The sequence below is a fragment of the Mchenga conophoros genome, linkage group LG9 (genome assembly GCF_057382185.1).
Source record: "Mchenga conophoros isolate Kocher_MC1m ecotype Shallow Benthic linkage group LG9, M_conophoros_male_GT1.1, whole genome shotgun sequence".
NCBI lineage: Eukaryota > Metazoa > Chordata > Actinopteri > Cichliformes > Cichlidae > Mchenga > Mchenga conophoros.
This window is the reverse complement of record NC_140534.1, coordinates 13,458,062-13,476,028: the sequence shown is the minus strand read 5'-3', so window position 1 is coordinate 13,476,028 and position 17,967 is coordinate 13,458,062. Positions and strand designations below refer to the sequence as shown.

At 41.5% G+C, this 17,967-nt stretch overlaps 1 protein-coding gene across 1 annotated transcript; it reads right to left on the bottom strand.

Moving 5' to 3' along the window:
- Positions 1-628: 628 nt before the first annotated feature.
- Positions 629-12,496, bottom strand: LOC146566969 (uncharacterized). The gene is made up of 4 exons (XM_085286617.1): positions 12,085-12,496; positions 11,404-11,509; positions 4,098-4,694; positions 629-3,778 (listed from the first exon to the last, which is right to left on the bottom strand). Exons 2-4 carry the CDS (start codon positions 11,419-11,421, stop codon positions 3,113-3,115), a joined length of 1,281 nt encoding a protein of 426 aa, XP_085142743.1. The 5' UTR covers positions 11,422-11,509; positions 12,085-12,496; the 3' UTR covers positions 629-3,112.
- Between the last annotated feature and the right edge of the window lie 5,471 nt (positions 12,497-17,967).

Below are 17,967 nucleotides of genomic sequence, written 5' to 3'. Positions count from 1 at the left end.
TAGAACAACGTTTTACTAGCGGACCGAAAGTGTTACTGACGGGAATCTACAGCATCTTGAGCTGAATTAAGACTTCAGAAGTCATTCGTCATGTCGAATGACCAGCGGATAAACTCTCAGGTTGGTAATAAATGTATTACATGTATAAGAACAAGCGTCATGTTAACAAATGATAGCCGTAATGTAACTTTTATGCTTATTGTAGCTGTTAGCTAAAAACGCTAATTTAGCGTAGTTTGCCCTGAATTCAGCTTTGACAACAAATATGATCGACTGTTTCTAGTAGAATTCCAAAGTTGTCAACTTGTACCCTCTCAGAGCTCTGTATGCTTGCAGAGACCCCTACAGTAGGGAAACATGCAAAACGGTGTCCAAACCTTTGTATTTTAGCTTTATGTCTTGCACAGCATCCCAAAGAGTGTCAAAAGGACCCCCTGATGATCCTCTACCTAATCACATGAGCCAAGGTGTGAAAACGGGTGTGGGTCACAATCAGCCGAGGTTTTGGGTGATTAGGTAGAGGATGTACATGTCAGTTCCCTGAATTGTTTGTTGTGGAAAATTTAACAATAACCTTCAACACACCCAGTGAGCTTGATTTGAAGTGGGTTTAATAAACACATTGCAATGTGGAGAGAGCATCCCAGTGAAACATCAGGACCACCTCTGAATTGTGGCCACCGTCCTTACATCTTATATACAGAGACACAGACAAAGAACATTCCACAAACTCTTACATGTTGGCCCCTCTCACGGGGGGGCTATACCTCCTCCTCACAGAGAGAATTATGACCTTGTTTTCTGCTTAGCCTTCACCTAAGAATTTACATCCCTGATAAGCAGAAGGAGTCTCACTATCTGTTTAATGTCTCCCATTACATTGGCCTCACTGTGTTAACTTTCCACATGCATGTAAACTAGTGACAGGAGTGCTCTTACTATGGTAAAGTGAGAAAGTGATATTACATAACTAATGTGATATGATAGAGCTGGGCGATAGAACGATAACGATATGTATCGCGATATAACTTTTTCTCGATAGAAAAATTAAACTATCGCGATAGACCTCGCCGCTCTTGTCCTCTTAAAAAAAAACAAAAAAAACAAAAAACAAACAGCCAATCCAAATTAAGTAGCGCAGAGCTGAACCAATCACAGCCGCAGCGTCACGTCACGTAACTTGTTACGTACAGCACAAGTGCCAAGCCGCACATGTGTATTTGTTTGGGAAGCAGCCAGCCACCGTACCGCCCGGGTAATGGAGGAAATGAGTGTGCCGACTAGAAAAATCAACCGAGCGTGACCGAAGAGAAAACCGATGATGGTTCCAATGCCGGAGAGATTGTCGAACGGAAGAGCCATAGAAGTTCCGTAGTGTGAAGGTATTTCGGCTATTTCAAGTCTGACAAAAAACAGAGTAGCGTGCACTGTAAATTGTGCCGAAAGCAAGTCTGGAAATACAATAAACTGGTGCATGCACTACGTCCACACGTACCCGGGTATTTTTGAAAACGCAGATTTTTCTATGCGTCTGCACCTTTCGTCCACACGTAAACGGCGTTTTTGGTCACTGAAAACGAAGATTTTTAAAAACTCAGTTTTTGCATTTACGTGTTGGACTAGAAAAACGGAGAAAACGCAGCGTGAAAGGTGTGCGCATTTTTTGACGTCACACTGTGCGCCACGTTATTGTGAATTTCTACAATACTGTTACTGTTAATTCTACTCTCTGCAGTGTTTAAATGCTTACATATACACACAGTTACTGTCCCTCCACACATACGACTCTGTTCTGCTTCTATGACCCAGCTTTGTTTACTTTTTCCCACCGAGGCTTCTAGACTTCTGATTGGCCAACATTTCTGCACGGTTAGGAATCTAGCGCCACCTGCTGCTTTGGCATGTTCATAGCAGCGTTTTCCTTCATTTCTGCCTTTATGTGTGGACGGGATTATTTTTTAAAACGAAAACGGAAAATCTCAGTTTTCAAAAATACCCGTGTACGTGTGGACGTAGCCTCAGTCTCTGACTGGAAGCGCTAATTCGTCATTCGGCTTTTGTCAGACTAAAGTAACTGTTAAAACTGTTTGAAAAGCTAAGCTATACAACAAGGAGAGATTGAGAATTTCCTTTTAGTTCTCAGTTTATTTGATATTGACAAAAGTTAGTCAGTTTTGTCTGTTCTTCTGTAAAACAAACTAAGATTTATTTTTAGAATTAATATTTTGTTTCTAAGTGGAATTGACAATTTAGTCTGTTTCGTTTGTTCTATTTTGAAACTTAAACGCTTTAGCGGCTGCCTTTTGTGTAGTTTGCAATATTTGCCTTTATTTATCTGAAAACGTCTCATGTTCCTTAAGTACATCTACCCTGTTGAACTTATTATGGGAAATAAATTTTTAAATAAAAACAAGCTGCTGATTATTTCACATTTTACTTGTGAGCAACGGCACATTTAAATCTTACAAATTAGTTATTTGGCTTATATCGTGATAGATATCGTTATCGCCTGAAATGAAAAAAACATATCGTGATATGAAAAAAATCTTATATCGCCCAGCTCTAATATGTCATAAAAAGTCCACAACACTGTCATTGCATTCAGCAGTTGCCTCATTCTTCTGACAGTGACTGCTGGCGTCACTCCTAAAACTTCCCCATCTTCCTAAACAACCAAATGCCACATGTTGCCATATAGTTTTTTTATTGATTGACGTGGTTCACTTTAACACAAATAGGGAAGGGGTGTTCTTTTTATTTATTCATTTCTTTGCCTGCAAGCGGAGAGTGTTTGCTAGTGCCTTCCTTAGAACATGCCGCTTATACCCTTTCTTCGTGCTCTAAATACAATGCTGTTTTATTTCTTTTTTTTTTTTAAATTGCGTGTATTTTTTTTAAAACATAAATCTGGTTTTACATGGCCTGTCAACACAATTTAAAAACTGGTACATAGTTTGAAGTCCACACTTTCGACTCCAGTTGAAATGGAGACTCTGGGTTACTGCATCTTGTTGCTTTTAAATTGGTCATGTGATTTTGACATGCCGGTGACCCCTGAGGGTTAAAATGTTACTAGAGGAACATTTTTGTTCACAGCTGTCTCATCAGATTTTTACATCTGAACTCTGTGGAGCCCGATCTCAAGGATTTTAAGTTTGACCCTCAAACTAGAAAAGGATCTTTCTGTCTCTTCAGAGTTACTGTGATCCTGTGATGGGAGTGATTTCAGCCCTGAGTGATCACGTTGATGTTTGCACAGAGCAGATAATGAATTGAATGTTTTGGCACATTGGTAACAGTGAAACAGTTTATTAGTAACGTGGGATCGTTTGTGTTCGGAGTATGAACTGAGATTCCTGAAGCTCTTGTCACACTGGTCACAGCTGTAGTTTCCTTCCATGTGTGTACGTTCATGAATGTTACGATTACCTGAATGTGTGAAGCTTTTGTCACAGTGTCTGCACTTGTATGGTTTCTCTCCTGTGTGGACACGTTTGTGTTTTTTAAGCTGACCTGCAGTAATGAAAGATGACCCACACTGATCACAGACGTGCTTTTTAACCCCACTGTGAATCAGTTCATGTTCTTTTAAGTGATGTGATGTAGGGAAGCTTCTCCCACATTCTTTGCAGTTTTTCAGTTCTTCTCCAGTGTGTCTACGTTGATGTCTTTTTAGGGCGCATCGTTGACTGAAAGTTTTTCCACAAAGGTCACAATGAAACCCTTTCCCACATTGATGACAGGGTTGAGAACTAGATCCATCTGTGTCGCTCTGCTTCTAAACAAAGACACAAAGACAGTGTAAGTCAGTCCTTCAACATTTTTATCCTGAATGTCGCCTGAAATAAAGAGCATCTCTGCAGACGTCCAATTACATTTTACTGTTTCAGTTAACAGTTTACTGGGCTGCAATAACTACAATACTACCACCATAATACTACAGTAATACTAAAATCATAACTGAAATGAAAATCTGAATAATCACTCAGAGCTGCTTTTCCATGCAGTAGAATTGCTAACATGCTAACACAGTTTAATGAGCAGAGTTGTTCCAAACAGTCAGGCTAAAATGACAAGATAACAATATAAATACATACCTCACAGTAACTGCACTTGTAGAGTCTCTTTCTGGTGTGGATCTGTTGGTGTCGTCTCAGGTCATGTGGAGATTTAAAAGTCTTCTCACACAGGTCACATTTATAAGGTCTCTCCTCAGTGTGGGTAAACATGTGTTGTTGTAACTTTGTATGTGTTATAAACGGTTTGCCACACTGTTCACAGCTGTACACATCATGTCCGGTGTGAATGCGTACGTGTCTATTTCGATTCCGTATCTGGCTGAAAGTTTTGCCACACTCGTCACAGCTGTACGCCTTAATTCCAGAGTGGGTAACTAGATGCTTCTGTAAGCTGCTACTGTGAGTAAAAGCTCTGCCACACTGATCACAGCTGTGTGCTTTAACTCCACTGTGGATGAGATGGTGTTGTTTTAGGGAACGCTTCCAGGAAAAAGACTTTCCACACAAGTCACAGCTGAACGGTCTCTCTCCAGTGTGGATGACCTGATGCTGTTTTAGTGTAGACTTCCTAGCAAACTCCTTCCCACACTTGTCACAGGTGTGTTTTTTCTCTCTCTTTCTTCTGTGAGGTTTGTCGGCCTCCTGAGAGCGCTGACTTCTCGCTCCATGTTGGTCCTGCAGTGACAGAGATACAAACAGAGGCAGTGAGTGAAATGCAGTCGTGGAACAAACTCAACCTTCAAACTTCCTCCATTAACACTAGTTTTAAACCTGAAGGTGGAGTGTGGCACCAAACACCTTAAAGGTCTCTTATCCCCACCTGCTGGTAGTTCTAACACATTACATCCAACCTGGTGTTAAAAATAATTCATGACTGTTCAAACCAATGACTGTAGAAAACGTTGTCTCTATCACTCACTAGTGTCTGGCTAGATCATAAGCCCCGCCTCCTCTATGTTAGCAGACGGGAGTGGGGTCAGACAAAAAATAAAGAAATCTGCTCAGATAATTTTTCAATCATTGACTATAGATTAAAATAGTAAAGCCCAATATTTATGCATGAAACCAGCTACAGCTGTTTGGTAGCTTACGTTAAAATAAAGTTTGTTTCAAATATTCTGGTTAAAAGAAACAGTCTGGATAATTCTTAATAAGTTATTGTTCACAGTTACATGGACATTACTCTGTACAGCTTACATGCTCTGAGAGAAATAATTTGAAGCTTTAATATTTCTTGTCCAATACCCAGGCAACTGCTGAAACACCAGTTATAATGCCTGCGTATGTTGGTGACCACAATGCAGCTGCAGACTGAACAAGGACTGAAACCTGCTCCATCTCATTTTTATCAATTTACATAGCACCTACAACTCAAAGGTAAACATATTGCAAAATCTGTTAGTATATAAGGCTTTGTCCTTATCTAATAAACAGCTCATATGTCAGCTGTCAGCAGAGCTGTAGAAAGGAAAATATGTAAGAGAAGAACTTCAGATCCCGAGTGTGTGAGGACAGAGAGGATCAGCTTTATTTCAGATTTGAGGGATAAACTTTATTTTTCAGTTTGTGATGGTTCTGCTGTCTTTGTGATTCCAGGAGCTGCCCTCAGATTCAGACCTCAGCACCACCCAGTGACAGCAGACAGATCATCCAACATGTTCACATGTTAACTGCAAAATTAATTGATGAAAACAGTACAAAAGTTAAAGTACCACATGATGTGCTGTCAGTGAAAGCTGCAGCTCTTTTATTGATACAAGTAGTGCTGTCAATAGATTAAAAATAATAACCTAATAGATAATCTAATAAATCGCTCAATTTTCTGTATTTAATTGCAATCATTGATCAATATGCCAGAATGCAATTACACTTTTTGAACTTTATAGTTAAGCATGTAACAGACATTCATGCAATATAATGAAATAAATAAAGAATATTTGCGTCAATCTTTTAACACAGGTTCTCTCCTGTGAAATACAACTTTTTAAAAAGCCTATTTACTAATATGTAAGTATACATTAATATATAATAAATATGAGTGCTGTCAAACAATTAAAATATTTAATCATATTCATCACAGGGTTACTGTGGATTCATTTATTCTTTATGTTTCCTTTTATATATTTCCATAAATTTCTAATTTCTTCAATGATAATAAACTCAATGTAACAGTTACTATTTTGGATTAATGAAGTAAAATATCTGTTTGTAACCTGAGGGTTTTTACTTTTACTCCTTACATTTAAAAAACAGATGAGTTACTTTTGGTCTGAGGAATTTAAGGAGAGTTATTTCATCACTGCAGGCATCAAACATCAAACCAATATGAACCTAAACAGTAAGACATGAAAGACAATCCTGATCGTGTACTAATCACCAGGGTTTGAAACATAAAAAGAGATGAAAGAGGCAAAACTGTGAGTCATAGTCAGGAGTTAAAGTGAGACGTTGTTCTTCTTTCTTTTTTGCACAGCACCTGAACAAACAGGTAATTTCAAATGCAGCGTTTCTATCAACAAACATCAGCAAACACACAAACTGTTTGTGTGCAGTTTGTCTCACAGTGTGTTGCTGGCTAAAGGTCCAGCTGCTGCACATCACAGGGAGAGAAAAGAAAGAGAGCTAACTTCACTCAGAGATGGAGAAAGATTAGACACACAGGACAGGAGAGGAAGAAGAGAGGTTAGATTTAAAGGGAAGGACTGCTCAGTGGGATTTGATCAACTGGAGATTAAAGCTTACATGTAAGTCCTCATGTGTTGAAATCAGACATTGGGTCTGTACATGTGACATTGTGTTTTTTCAGGTTGTGAAAGATGCTGCAAAACAATCTGAGGCAGATTAACTGTGTTATTTAAAGACTGCATGAAGATCCTCTGCAGGTTAGTGCAGGATAAACAGGTTCGTTTGTATGGAACGCCAGGACTGCCATAATGAATTAATTAAATACACCATTAAATAATTAATTAAATGTGGCAATAATTAATTAAAATTGGAATTAATTAATTAAATAAATAGTTATGACACATGTAATTAATTAATTATTGACACATTTAATTAATTATTTAATGATATATTTATTTATTTCATTTTGCCAGTCCTGGCGCCTGGCTCTCATCATGAAATAATTTTATCTGTCAGCCTCACCCATCAAACTCAGGGGGCGGGGTTAACGCTGCCCATGCAGCTTCTCTAACATTTGATTGGTTGCCGTGCAAAGTAAGTCAAAACAGGTCGATCCTAGATTGTGATGGACCGCGTTGAAGAACAGGAGGAGCCCAGGAATTATTAGAAAAATATAGTTTCCATTTATTTAACCCCCAAAAATTATATTTACAAGACTAATAAATGTTGAGCTCATAAAAGAGGTCAAAGAAACAAAACTGAACTCATGCAACGACTGCAACCTTAACAAACCAAATGACTGCCCAAACGTACATAATTGACCTAAACATGAAATGACATACAAGGGTATATATAATGGCTGATCAGACCATTGTGACACATGAGGGGTAACAAACAAAACACAATCATAAATCACAAACAGCAGTACAATCTAGTTTGTTAATAAACTAAACACTAAAGAAGAAAATCAAAAAACCCCATTAAACCCTAAACTCAAATATTTAATTAAATACAAATACTTTGTTTTTAAAGTAAAGAAAACACACATTCCCCCCTTCAGCAGGAAGTGGTGGTGTGGTCCAATTATCTTCCTTCATATTTAATGGTTTCAAACCCTGGCTACCATCTTTTGTCCGGCAACTCCCAGGGATGATGGCAGGTAAGAAATAAAAAGACAAAGGTTAGTCAGAAAGCAAAGAAATGAAGTAGTATGAATACATAAGTAAACTAAATGTGCGCGCTTACAAATAGAACAAATGTATCCAAACCAATCAATGAAGTTATTGGCAACTAAAATGTATTACTATGTTCAAATGAAGAATGAAAATACAAAAGTTACCGACTTTAGAGTGTGGCCACGGGTTTGGCCATCACATAGATAATCGATTGCTTGTGTAGACTTGGGGCAGCCAGGTATCCCAGAATGCAGATCAAATCACAGGCAGCAATGGTGGTGGTGTAGTTTTAAAATACCCCGTTTTTCTGTCACCAGCTACACTTTTAACAGTGTTTTAGCCGCGAATGTCGCGACGTATGTCTGGTCAGGTTGTCAACATAGAACATGTTTGCAAAAGTGCTCAGATGTTTTCAGAGATTTCACTAGCTCTGCTAACAGTTAGCATGCAGAGTGCACCGAGGGGGTTACGTTAACCGGTTTGTTTACATATTCCACTCTCCGTGTTCCACATGTTGCATTCGCAGATTCTCATTTTCACCGAACGATCGTCTCTTTCCGCCTGGTCTTGTGTCTCTGTGCTTCTGTAACATAAAGAACGAGCTGACATTTTTCTCACGAAACCAGCGATCAGCTCAACAGACCCTCAGTTTACCTGCATGCATCCTCCTCCTCATCTGTCAGCTGTTTAACACCTGCTGCTAATTCAAGAAACACGCCTAGTTACCTGGTGATAGTCACAGTTTAACTGGGCAGCCGGTGCTCGATATAACACAATGTCAGCGCATTTTTCTGCACAAGATAAGTAAATATAGTGTTTTCCCCGAGCGCAGAGCTGCTGGAGCTTGTTTCCTTACAGAGCACTTTATAGGCGAACCAGCTTCATCAGCGGCTGATGTCCAATCACCGGCACACAGCTTTCAAACCTCAGCTGAGTTTTAGCTCTCAGTGGTTAAACGCTGGACTTCATTCACTCAGGTTCTGTCTGTCGGGTCACGTTTACTTCGCTGTTTTATTTACAACTGAGCAAATCGGTTTGGCTGAGGTTAAAGTTACGTTTCATAACTGCATAGTTTCACAGACGTTTAATGGTTCACTGGCACATGTGTTAGACTGAACTATCATCTAAATATCATCTGTTTTTTAATAGTTATTCAACTGTATTCTAAGCACCAGCTGTCTGTTAGAATGTGATTTTTTTCTCTCTCTCTGTTGGCAGAGGTATAAAAATGCGCAGGAAAATCTGACGTGCATGGCGAACTTCACCGACGATATTTAGGGAGGAATAAACACACATCAAACATAAATGAACCATTTGCCTGTCTCCATAATTGAGAGCATTTTCTCTTCTTATGTCAACACTCTCTCTTCTTATGTCAACACTCTCTCTCTTTTTTTTTTTTTTTTTTTTTTTTTTTGCTTTTTCGGTCATGTTATGTTTACCTGTCAAAGGCTTGTTACAAACTATGAAACACATTGTGCAGACTTCTGGATGTTAGAAGAAAACTAATACTGCTCATGAAGGAGACTAAAGGCAGGAAGGTGTCCTTTAAAACTAAACATGTTAATAGGACCTCCCTGTTTATATCATAGTTTATGATATAGCACGTGTATTTCAGTAATAGCCTGCTGAGGCCACTATACGTGCTGGCCTCATATCAAATGTGAAGGCAGACTGAGTCTATGTTTGACGTTGTTTATATCTAATCTTCCTTTTCAAACATTTAAACAGCAGCGAGTCTGCAGCTGAGGGAATACAAATTCAAATTGTCGGAACAGGTTTGCTCGTTTCTTGGATTCATTTGGTGATTTATTAAATGTATAACTGTTATTCTAATCTGCTGCTGAGTCTCTTACACTTTTCTTTATGCTGTATATTTTCACGTCTCTGGAATAGTTGGCAGTTAGATAGTCAGCTGGGAAACTTTGTGTTAACTCATGGAGCTGAGGATATCGTGGATATGCTGACCTCGCTGCGTGGTGTACAGAGCGAGGTCAGCATGATTAATATTCACAATAAAAATATTAGCCGAACATCATGAAGTCTGTATGTGTTTCATAGTGTCGAACAACCTTTGTACAGTTAAAGCCAGCAGTTACTACATGACGGAAACACCAACGTTATCTCTTTTATGTGTTTATACACAGGTCACGCTGATTACTGAACAAAAACCCAAAGATCAGATGTTAAACAGATTTATTTGCTCTCTCTCCTCCTTAAACATGTTTTTAATGTTAGTTATAATTCAGAATTGGCGACTGAAACACGTAGGACACATAAGAACATCAGGAAATAAAACACCGATAAATATAAACTCAGTAAAAGAAGTCAGCGGGGGTTACTACAGCTGTGTACCGGGGCCTGCGCTTTGTCGGTGGGATTGCTTGCGAGGCAAGCGGGTCTATCCCACGCTTTGCCGTGAGACTGGGCAGACATCTCCGAAATCATCGAAGCACTTTTGCAAAGAGGCTGTATCTTGACAAACCGACCAGACACATGAAGATTAAACCACTACATTCTCGGCTAAAAAAATATTAAAACGGTATTTGGTGACACACAAACAGGGTTTTTCAAAGTTCAGTTCTGTTAGCTTCCACATGCCGGTTGTTGTGTGCTAGAAACAATGGCCACCAGGCCAAAGCAATGGTTTTGACTCGATCAGCGTTAACCCCGCCCCCTGAGTTTGATGGGTGAGGCTGACAGATAAAAATTATTTCATGATGAGAGCCAGGCGCCAGGACTGCCAAAATGAAATAAATAAATATATCATTAAATAATTAATTAAATGTGTCAATAATTAATTAAATGTGTCAATAATTAATTAAAATGTGAAATACATAAATAATTAATTAAATATGTCAATAATTAATTAATTAATTAAATGTGTCAATAATTAATTAAAATGTGAAATACATAAATAATTAATTACATGTGTCATAACTATTTATTTAATTAATTAATTCCAATTTTAATTAATTATTGCCACATTTAATTAATTATTTAATGGTGTGTTTAATTAATTCATTATGGCAGTCCTGGCGTTCCATACGTTTGCTGAACTGTGATGGATTTAAAGTAAAGAACAGTGTGTGACTGGTGCACAGTGACTGTGGTGCTCATGTCACAGTTAGATTACATCAAGTGTAGCAGAGATTCATTTAAACTGAAGCTCATGATGCTGACATTCATTCACTGAGTTCCACCTTCATACCAACAGTATAGTGTCTAATATAAAGACAGTGTACTGTCAGTGTAGAGGATGGAAACCAGCCAGGACAGCTCATGAAACATCTGCTGACATCTGGTTGAATTCAGTTGTGTACATCCACAGAGAGCAGCAGGTCAGCTGATCACAGCCTGTACTATTGTTGTGATTTGGCACTGTATAAATAACATTGTATTAAGAATTGAATTGATAATAATACTACTAATATTAAAGAAGGATAATTGATTGTGATTTCTTTGTGTTTGTAAACATAATTTAAAAATACACAATAATATACAACACAGTCATATAACAGGTTGGGAGGATGAGAGTTTTAGACGTGACTGATTATTTGGTGAAACTGTGATATTTTCCTCACCTCCTGTGTTGAGCTCATTGTTTCCTCTGTAGTGACTCAGCTGAGTCCAGATGGCTGAAAATGTTCCTCTGCTGCTCCGTCAGACTCTTCTCCTCCTGCTGATCAGCTGGGACACAAAACAGATCTTTGTTAGGCTCCACACTGCACTGAAGAGTCAAAGTGTCTCATATGTTCATCTGACAACACAAAGTACAAATTTCACTCTGATTGCTTGTAGAAATCTTGTGAGACGTGTTGTGCTGCAAAGTGAGGAAACTCTCTCACTCACTTATACTTCAGGAGGAACTTTGTGACATTGGCTCTAATATTCTAAGCAGCCCTTTACTATGACAGGGCCAGAAAGTCCTATTTGAAGGTTTGGGAGAAGGACCATGTTAAAGGTGGATTGGGGTTTATACACTTTGTTATGATACAGGTAAGGCTGTAAGAGCCTGAGAAGGTGTCCTGAATGAACCTCTAAAACCAGTTTTCAGCTAACGACTCTGCTTCAGTCTGGAAAACAGCAACTACAAGTTTAAAGACTCCATCAACAATTCACACCCAGCAACAGCCTGAACAGCTCCTCCTGTGGTTTCCACAAACAGGGACAGACCTGTTACTCCCCCACCCCACACTTTCAACTCCTTCAGCCCCCCAGTTCCACCCACCACCCCCACCATTCATAATAACAGAGGCCCACACCTGATCACCACTTCACAAGTCTCTCCAGCCCCCATGGTGCCGCTCTCCAAACTCCACCATTCCCCAAACTTTGATTCTGTTCATCTGGACGTAGCTTTTCATGGGAGAAACATTTCGTGACTCATCCAAGTGACTTCTTCAGTCTCAGCTGACTGCAGGTTTCCTCAATCTTCAACAGTGCATTTGCATAATGACTGAAACGAGCACCACTGAAGGAACAATGGGCTGGGAGGTCAGTTATTGAGCATTAATATGCAAATTCTCATGATCATTGATCAACAACCACTGATCCCTTGCAGCGGGAATGGTACTCATTGCCATTGATCAGCAGTCTTTGATTAATGAGCTTTGATCAGTGGTTTCAGTGCTTTCCTTCCTGCTTTGACTGCAGCTGTGTTTGACACAGGAAGACATTTTTACATTCTTCACGATTATATTTTATTCTTTTTGGGGGAAGTGCAGCTTTAAACCTTCACATGATTCAAGTCAACCCAACAAATCAATCTGAACGATCACAGGTGGGAAAAACTTCTGTAGATAAAATAAAATAAAAATTCAATCCACAACATGATTAAAAACATGATTTCTCCAAATCACCAAGAGCTGCACATTAACCACCACAATATATTTTATTCTCTGTGCTTTCAAATATGAACACTGTTTACTTTCATCTCTGTTTCATTAGTTTTTGTTAACATCTTCCTGTGCATCACTTTACAGCAGCCACACTCATTAAAATGAGACTTTGTAGGAGTTCACTTCCTCTCATGTGTTCATCCACAGCAGCTGGACAATAAAGTTTATTGTGACCCTGATACTGCAGCAGATCGCTCTCATCCATTTCCTGTTATCACTTCAAATAGAAATGAGGCTGTAGAGGTTTGGTGCAGGCAGAAAAACAGCTGCAGGGACAATGAAAAGACTTTTCTGCTCCAACTTCTCCCAGCATGCTGAGCTAATGATTAGTTGATGTTTTTCTCCAAACACTCTCTCACTCTTCTCTCAACGTGTTCACAATAAACTGTGAACAGACACCGAGGAGAGCAGCAGAAGACCTCATTCAGGAGCTAAACTCAACATGAACTGAACTCACAGTAAAGTTAGCTCGGTGCTTACCTTTAGATGAGCCCACAAACCGAGAGAAACTCCGCGATGAAGCTGCAACTCTTTCCAAACACAGGAAACAGATCAGGGAGCAGAGACCCACGTGGTTCACGCTGATCTCAGCTACGATCCAGGAGACAAGGGTGGGCAGATCGATGCAGATATCGATCCAAACGTTGGTATTACTTTATTCTCTTTGAATGAAAAAGCAGCTCTCTCTGCAAACGCCTCCTCTCGTGGAGCGTCCTCACTTTGCTCCGCCCCTTCTTCTTCTTCTTCTTCTTCTTAGAAATTGTATTTGTGGTTGTCAAACAACAAAATGGTGAATTACCGCCACCAACTGGTGTGGAGTGTGGAGTGTGAACTGGAACGTCGACCAGCAACTATTTTCTCTTTTAAAAACTGGAATAAGGCCTGATAACTTTCACTTCTTGAGCCCTTTTGCAGTAAATCAATAAGATCCAGTTTCATTTTTATGTTACTGAGGTTTTGGATCAGTTACCTTCTCACAGTGTAATATAACATGTTCTACAGTTTTCTCTTTTTTGAATGATTTGAAAAGAGATTATAATCCACCATCACTGAACTGAAGAGATCTCTAAATAAGAATTTATCAATTCAGTTTTTGATCAATTTAAGTGCATTTTATTGTGCTGGCTGAGTTTGATTAGTTGATTTTAGATGATTTTTTATTAATGTATTTCCTTTTATATATAGCACTTAATCACAATAGGACAGAGGTCCCCAACTTTTTTTGTGCCACGGACCGGTTAATGCCTGACAATATTTTCACGGACCGGCCTTTAAGGTGTCGCGGATAAATACAACAAAATAAAACTAGTACCGGTACCGAAAAAAAGAAGATTTATTCATAACACACGTGAAAAGATCCAGGAAAAAACGATAAAAACGATAACAAAATAACGCTGAAAACCGATAAAAACCCTGAAAACCATACATTTCAGATCTGAGCCTCAACTCTCGCAGTCCGGTACCAAACGACTCACGGACCGGTACCGGTCCGAGGCCCGGGGGTTGGGGACCGCTGCAATAGGAGTTTCCAAGGTGTGTTATTGCAAGGTAAAGGTCATTTTCAGCTTTTTGAAAGTATTCTAATAATATCTCATCTTTTAACAGGAGTGACTGATTTTAAAAATGGGATTCTGTATGTCTGTGCAATGTTTCATCAGTCTCTGTTACTCTGTTATTTCTCTCCATACGCACACTTGTTTTGTTTTACATTGGGATTAAAGTTTCAGTTATTTGATATCTAATATGTCAGTTTTATCTGAGGTAGACGTCACTGGCTGGACACGAACTTTGATGCTCAGCGTTTACGGTACAGAGCAGCTTTTCCTACACAATATACAAAATACTTCTCAAATCACATCTCATGGCTATATTAAGTTTTTTATGTTCTGTTTTGTCAAGATAGTGAAAACACACTAATGAAAACAAACAGCTGCTTATGTTGATTATGAGGTTAATATCCAGCTGTTGCACTAAATGAAAAACACTTAAAATGAGCAGTGTTACAATTTATGAAACTGATGAAAGATTTTATTACTAAAACATGCAGGAGTGGTTTTTAACTTAAAGGAGCCATAATAAGTCATGATACATTCATACAATATGCATAAGAGGGCAGACCATGTTTCATTCATACATCCTTCTACCAGTAATCTAGTTCATCAGTTTGTAGCTTCACATAACAAAAGTAATTTTTGTTACAGGTTTTTCAATCACGTTTGTTTTTGTGTGAAGACGAACTACACGTACCAGACCTTTCTTATCTGCAAAGGTTGTTATGATTTTTCAGAATACCCAAGACCTTCGAGGTTTTTACATTGGGATCTAACCATGACAACATCTCCAGGCACAAAACAACTTTTTATCCATTTCTGTCATTCTTGTAGCAATGGTAAATATTCTCAAATCCACAGTTTCCTTAGAGGTCTGTAATGTACTGGATTTGTTCCCACCTTCTTTTCTGTCAAATAGAACACCTCCCACCTCTGCATGAGACGGTACAAGCACTGAGCAGCTCGTTCAGCAGTACTTTTACACCCACAGTGTAGGAAGGAGCGTTACTGCAGGTCATTCTTACCAGCAGCTGTCAGACTCTAACCAGGGGTGCACATAACTTTTTAGTGAGCTACTCAGGTGAGTCCCAGGACGGTTTTTAGTACGCATTGAAAACGCTCTATTGCAGATATGCTAGGAGCGACTTCTTAGAACGGGCTCATTGAAAGCAGCATGGTTAAGACCTTGGAGACGCTTACAGCTGCCCTGAAGACTCAGAATAACACCTCCGAGTGTATACTGGGTTACATCAAGGAGAGGCGTGCTCAAAATGACACCTTCTAGCAAAAGTTGGATCACATCGCAGAACAGCTCACTCACACTGCAGTTGTGAGTTCTCAGAATCGGCTATCTGAGCAAAAGAATGACAACACCACGGAACGGAAGTTTGATACCATCATGGGGAGGCTCTCCAACGGGAGATTGAGAGACCAGTGTCGGAGTGTTAAAGAACAGCTTTGAAATTCTCCTGAGCTTTTCGCATAAAAGAAAAATCAACATCATAATGCGGCTACCTCCTCGGCGCCAGCTGTGGGCTCAAGGCTGGAGCTGAACAAAAACACCCTGATAACGACTGTGTGTTGACTGTTCTTCCCACTCCATGCAAGGCCACCTGGGTTGGCTGGCAGACTGTTTACTTAGCCTGATAGGGCAGAGGACACTGTCTCAGCTGAACTCTGGACACACATACACTAACACTAATAAGCACTCACTCATTCCTTTTCCAAATGCCTTCGATGCTTGTCCTCTCCTGGAGAACACGGCGGGTCTGGGTCCACGCTGGAATAATAGCGCAGGGCAGGATGACTGCTGTGTTTCCTTCGGATTAGTCCTCACCCTCTACCCAACCCTGTGGCTTGTCATGTGTTCCATAATGTTGTACTGTGGACATTTATGTGCTCTCTGTGCAGAGGAGTTTTTTTGTTTCCTGTTCTCATGCTGTCCTCTATAGGAGCCCAGCACGAGTAGAGGTCTCTTTTTCCTCTTCTACTTTCCCATTGTCGTGTACTTTTTCCGTGTTTTTCTGTAACGCTGCCGATCTCCGACCTGTATTCCCATGTGATGTCTATGTTGTGTGTGTAAGTTGGGGGGGGGGGGGGGGGTTCTATTCCACTGCGGGGCAACCTGCATGTTGCCAATAAAGCCTTGATTCATTCATTCATTCATCCCTCTGGGCTCCACGCAGCAATACTACACATGAGGGAGGTATGCCCTCAGGTGTCGGTGCGTTGGTGGTTCTTGGTGGTTCTTCGTGTCCAGGGCTGGGCGCTCTGATATATACCAGATCACTCCCGGTGGCTGCTCAGCAGGGCCTGGGTCCGGGGCTTGGTCAGGCCTCTTCTGGGGAGTGGAGGGACCCTTAGGTTTACTCTGGGGCTCTGTTGGCTCTCAGGTGACTGTTTCCTCGCGGCTGCGTGCAGCGGGGCTAGGGGAGGGTCTGTGCTGACGTACGTGGGTTACTGACCTGGTAGCCTGGCTGCCCCTGGGTGGGTCCGGGATGGGCGTGAGGTTCTGGGGGCGCTCCGTCTCTGGGCTGGGACCCGGACCGGGCCTCGGGGGCTTGGGTCCTGGTTGGTGTGTTGCCGGGGTTGTGGGCGGGTGGGTGCATGGGGGCCCAGCCCTGGAGCAGGGTGCCGCCGGTGCGTCGAGCCACCTGGGGGGCTCTTCAACTGGTGGGGGAGATTGTCACATCTTGCAGGAGCTTTCCTCTCCTCAGGAGCTCCCTCTGCAGGAGGGGGAGATACAGGAGAGGTGGAGGAAGATCTCAGCCTGGGTGTTTATTGTCTTATGTAGTCTGGAAGATGAGTGGATGGTGGGGTGGGTGCAGTTTTCTCTGTGGTGGGGTTGGGTGGACTGTCCCGGGCTCTGTGGGGCCGGGCGGCGCTGCTGCACTGGGCCCCGGTCTGGATGGGCCTGGGCCCCCTTTCCCTGGCGGGTCGCGGAGTATGGGGGTGCCTACTGGGGTCAGCGGGGGAGCTGGCCCCAGGGAGGGGTCACTTGCCCCTCCCTTCCTTCCCTCCCCATCTCCAGCTGCCTCCCTCTTCCCGCTCCACCACAACCACCCACACATGCAGGGCCTTGGAGTAGGGGTATGTCACCAGGGTGCAGAGGAGGCTACCCCCCCCCCCCCTCCCCCTCTGTCCCCTTCTGGCTGCCTCTGCCTCAATTTTATCCCACAACTTAGACATTCACATTACTCACACTCTCATTACACATACATATAGGATCTTGGGGGTGGGCACGATACACGGAGTCCAAAGTACCATCAGGGTGTACACCCCACCCCTGGCATCGTTGCCCACCTCTCAATTTTAAATACACGTAGACATTGAGGGCTAGCAGGAGGGACCATGCGCTTACCTGCTGCTCTCTGGCAGGTAGCTCCATGCCCTTCTGGGTTTTAAATGCACCTTAGAACACACATGCATCAACACTACAATGAGCGGGTGGAGGGAGGTTTGGAGTCTTCTCTCACCCCCATTCTCTGCGACCTGCTGAAGCAGGGGGGCTAGGACTAGGAGGAGGAGTTGGCCGTCCGACTGCGGTCTGGAGTGTGGAGCCTTCCTGCTGCTGCGGAGTTGGGGCGGTCTGCCTCCCCCCACCGCAGGGAAAAGGGAAACACCACCTGGGTCTGGGTGCAGTTCCCCCCTCCAGGGGCGGGGGCACCTAGACCCGGTTTGTAGAGTACGCTTGGGG

What these genes read in the sequence shown, in the direction of transcription:
- LOC146566969 (XM_085286617.1), bottom strand. An exon ending in ACAAGTGCAGTTACTGTGAG is followed by an intron (nt 3,779 to 4,097) that starts GTATGTATTTAT and finishes GTCTTTGTTTAG; the next exon opens with AAGCAGAGCGACACAGATGG.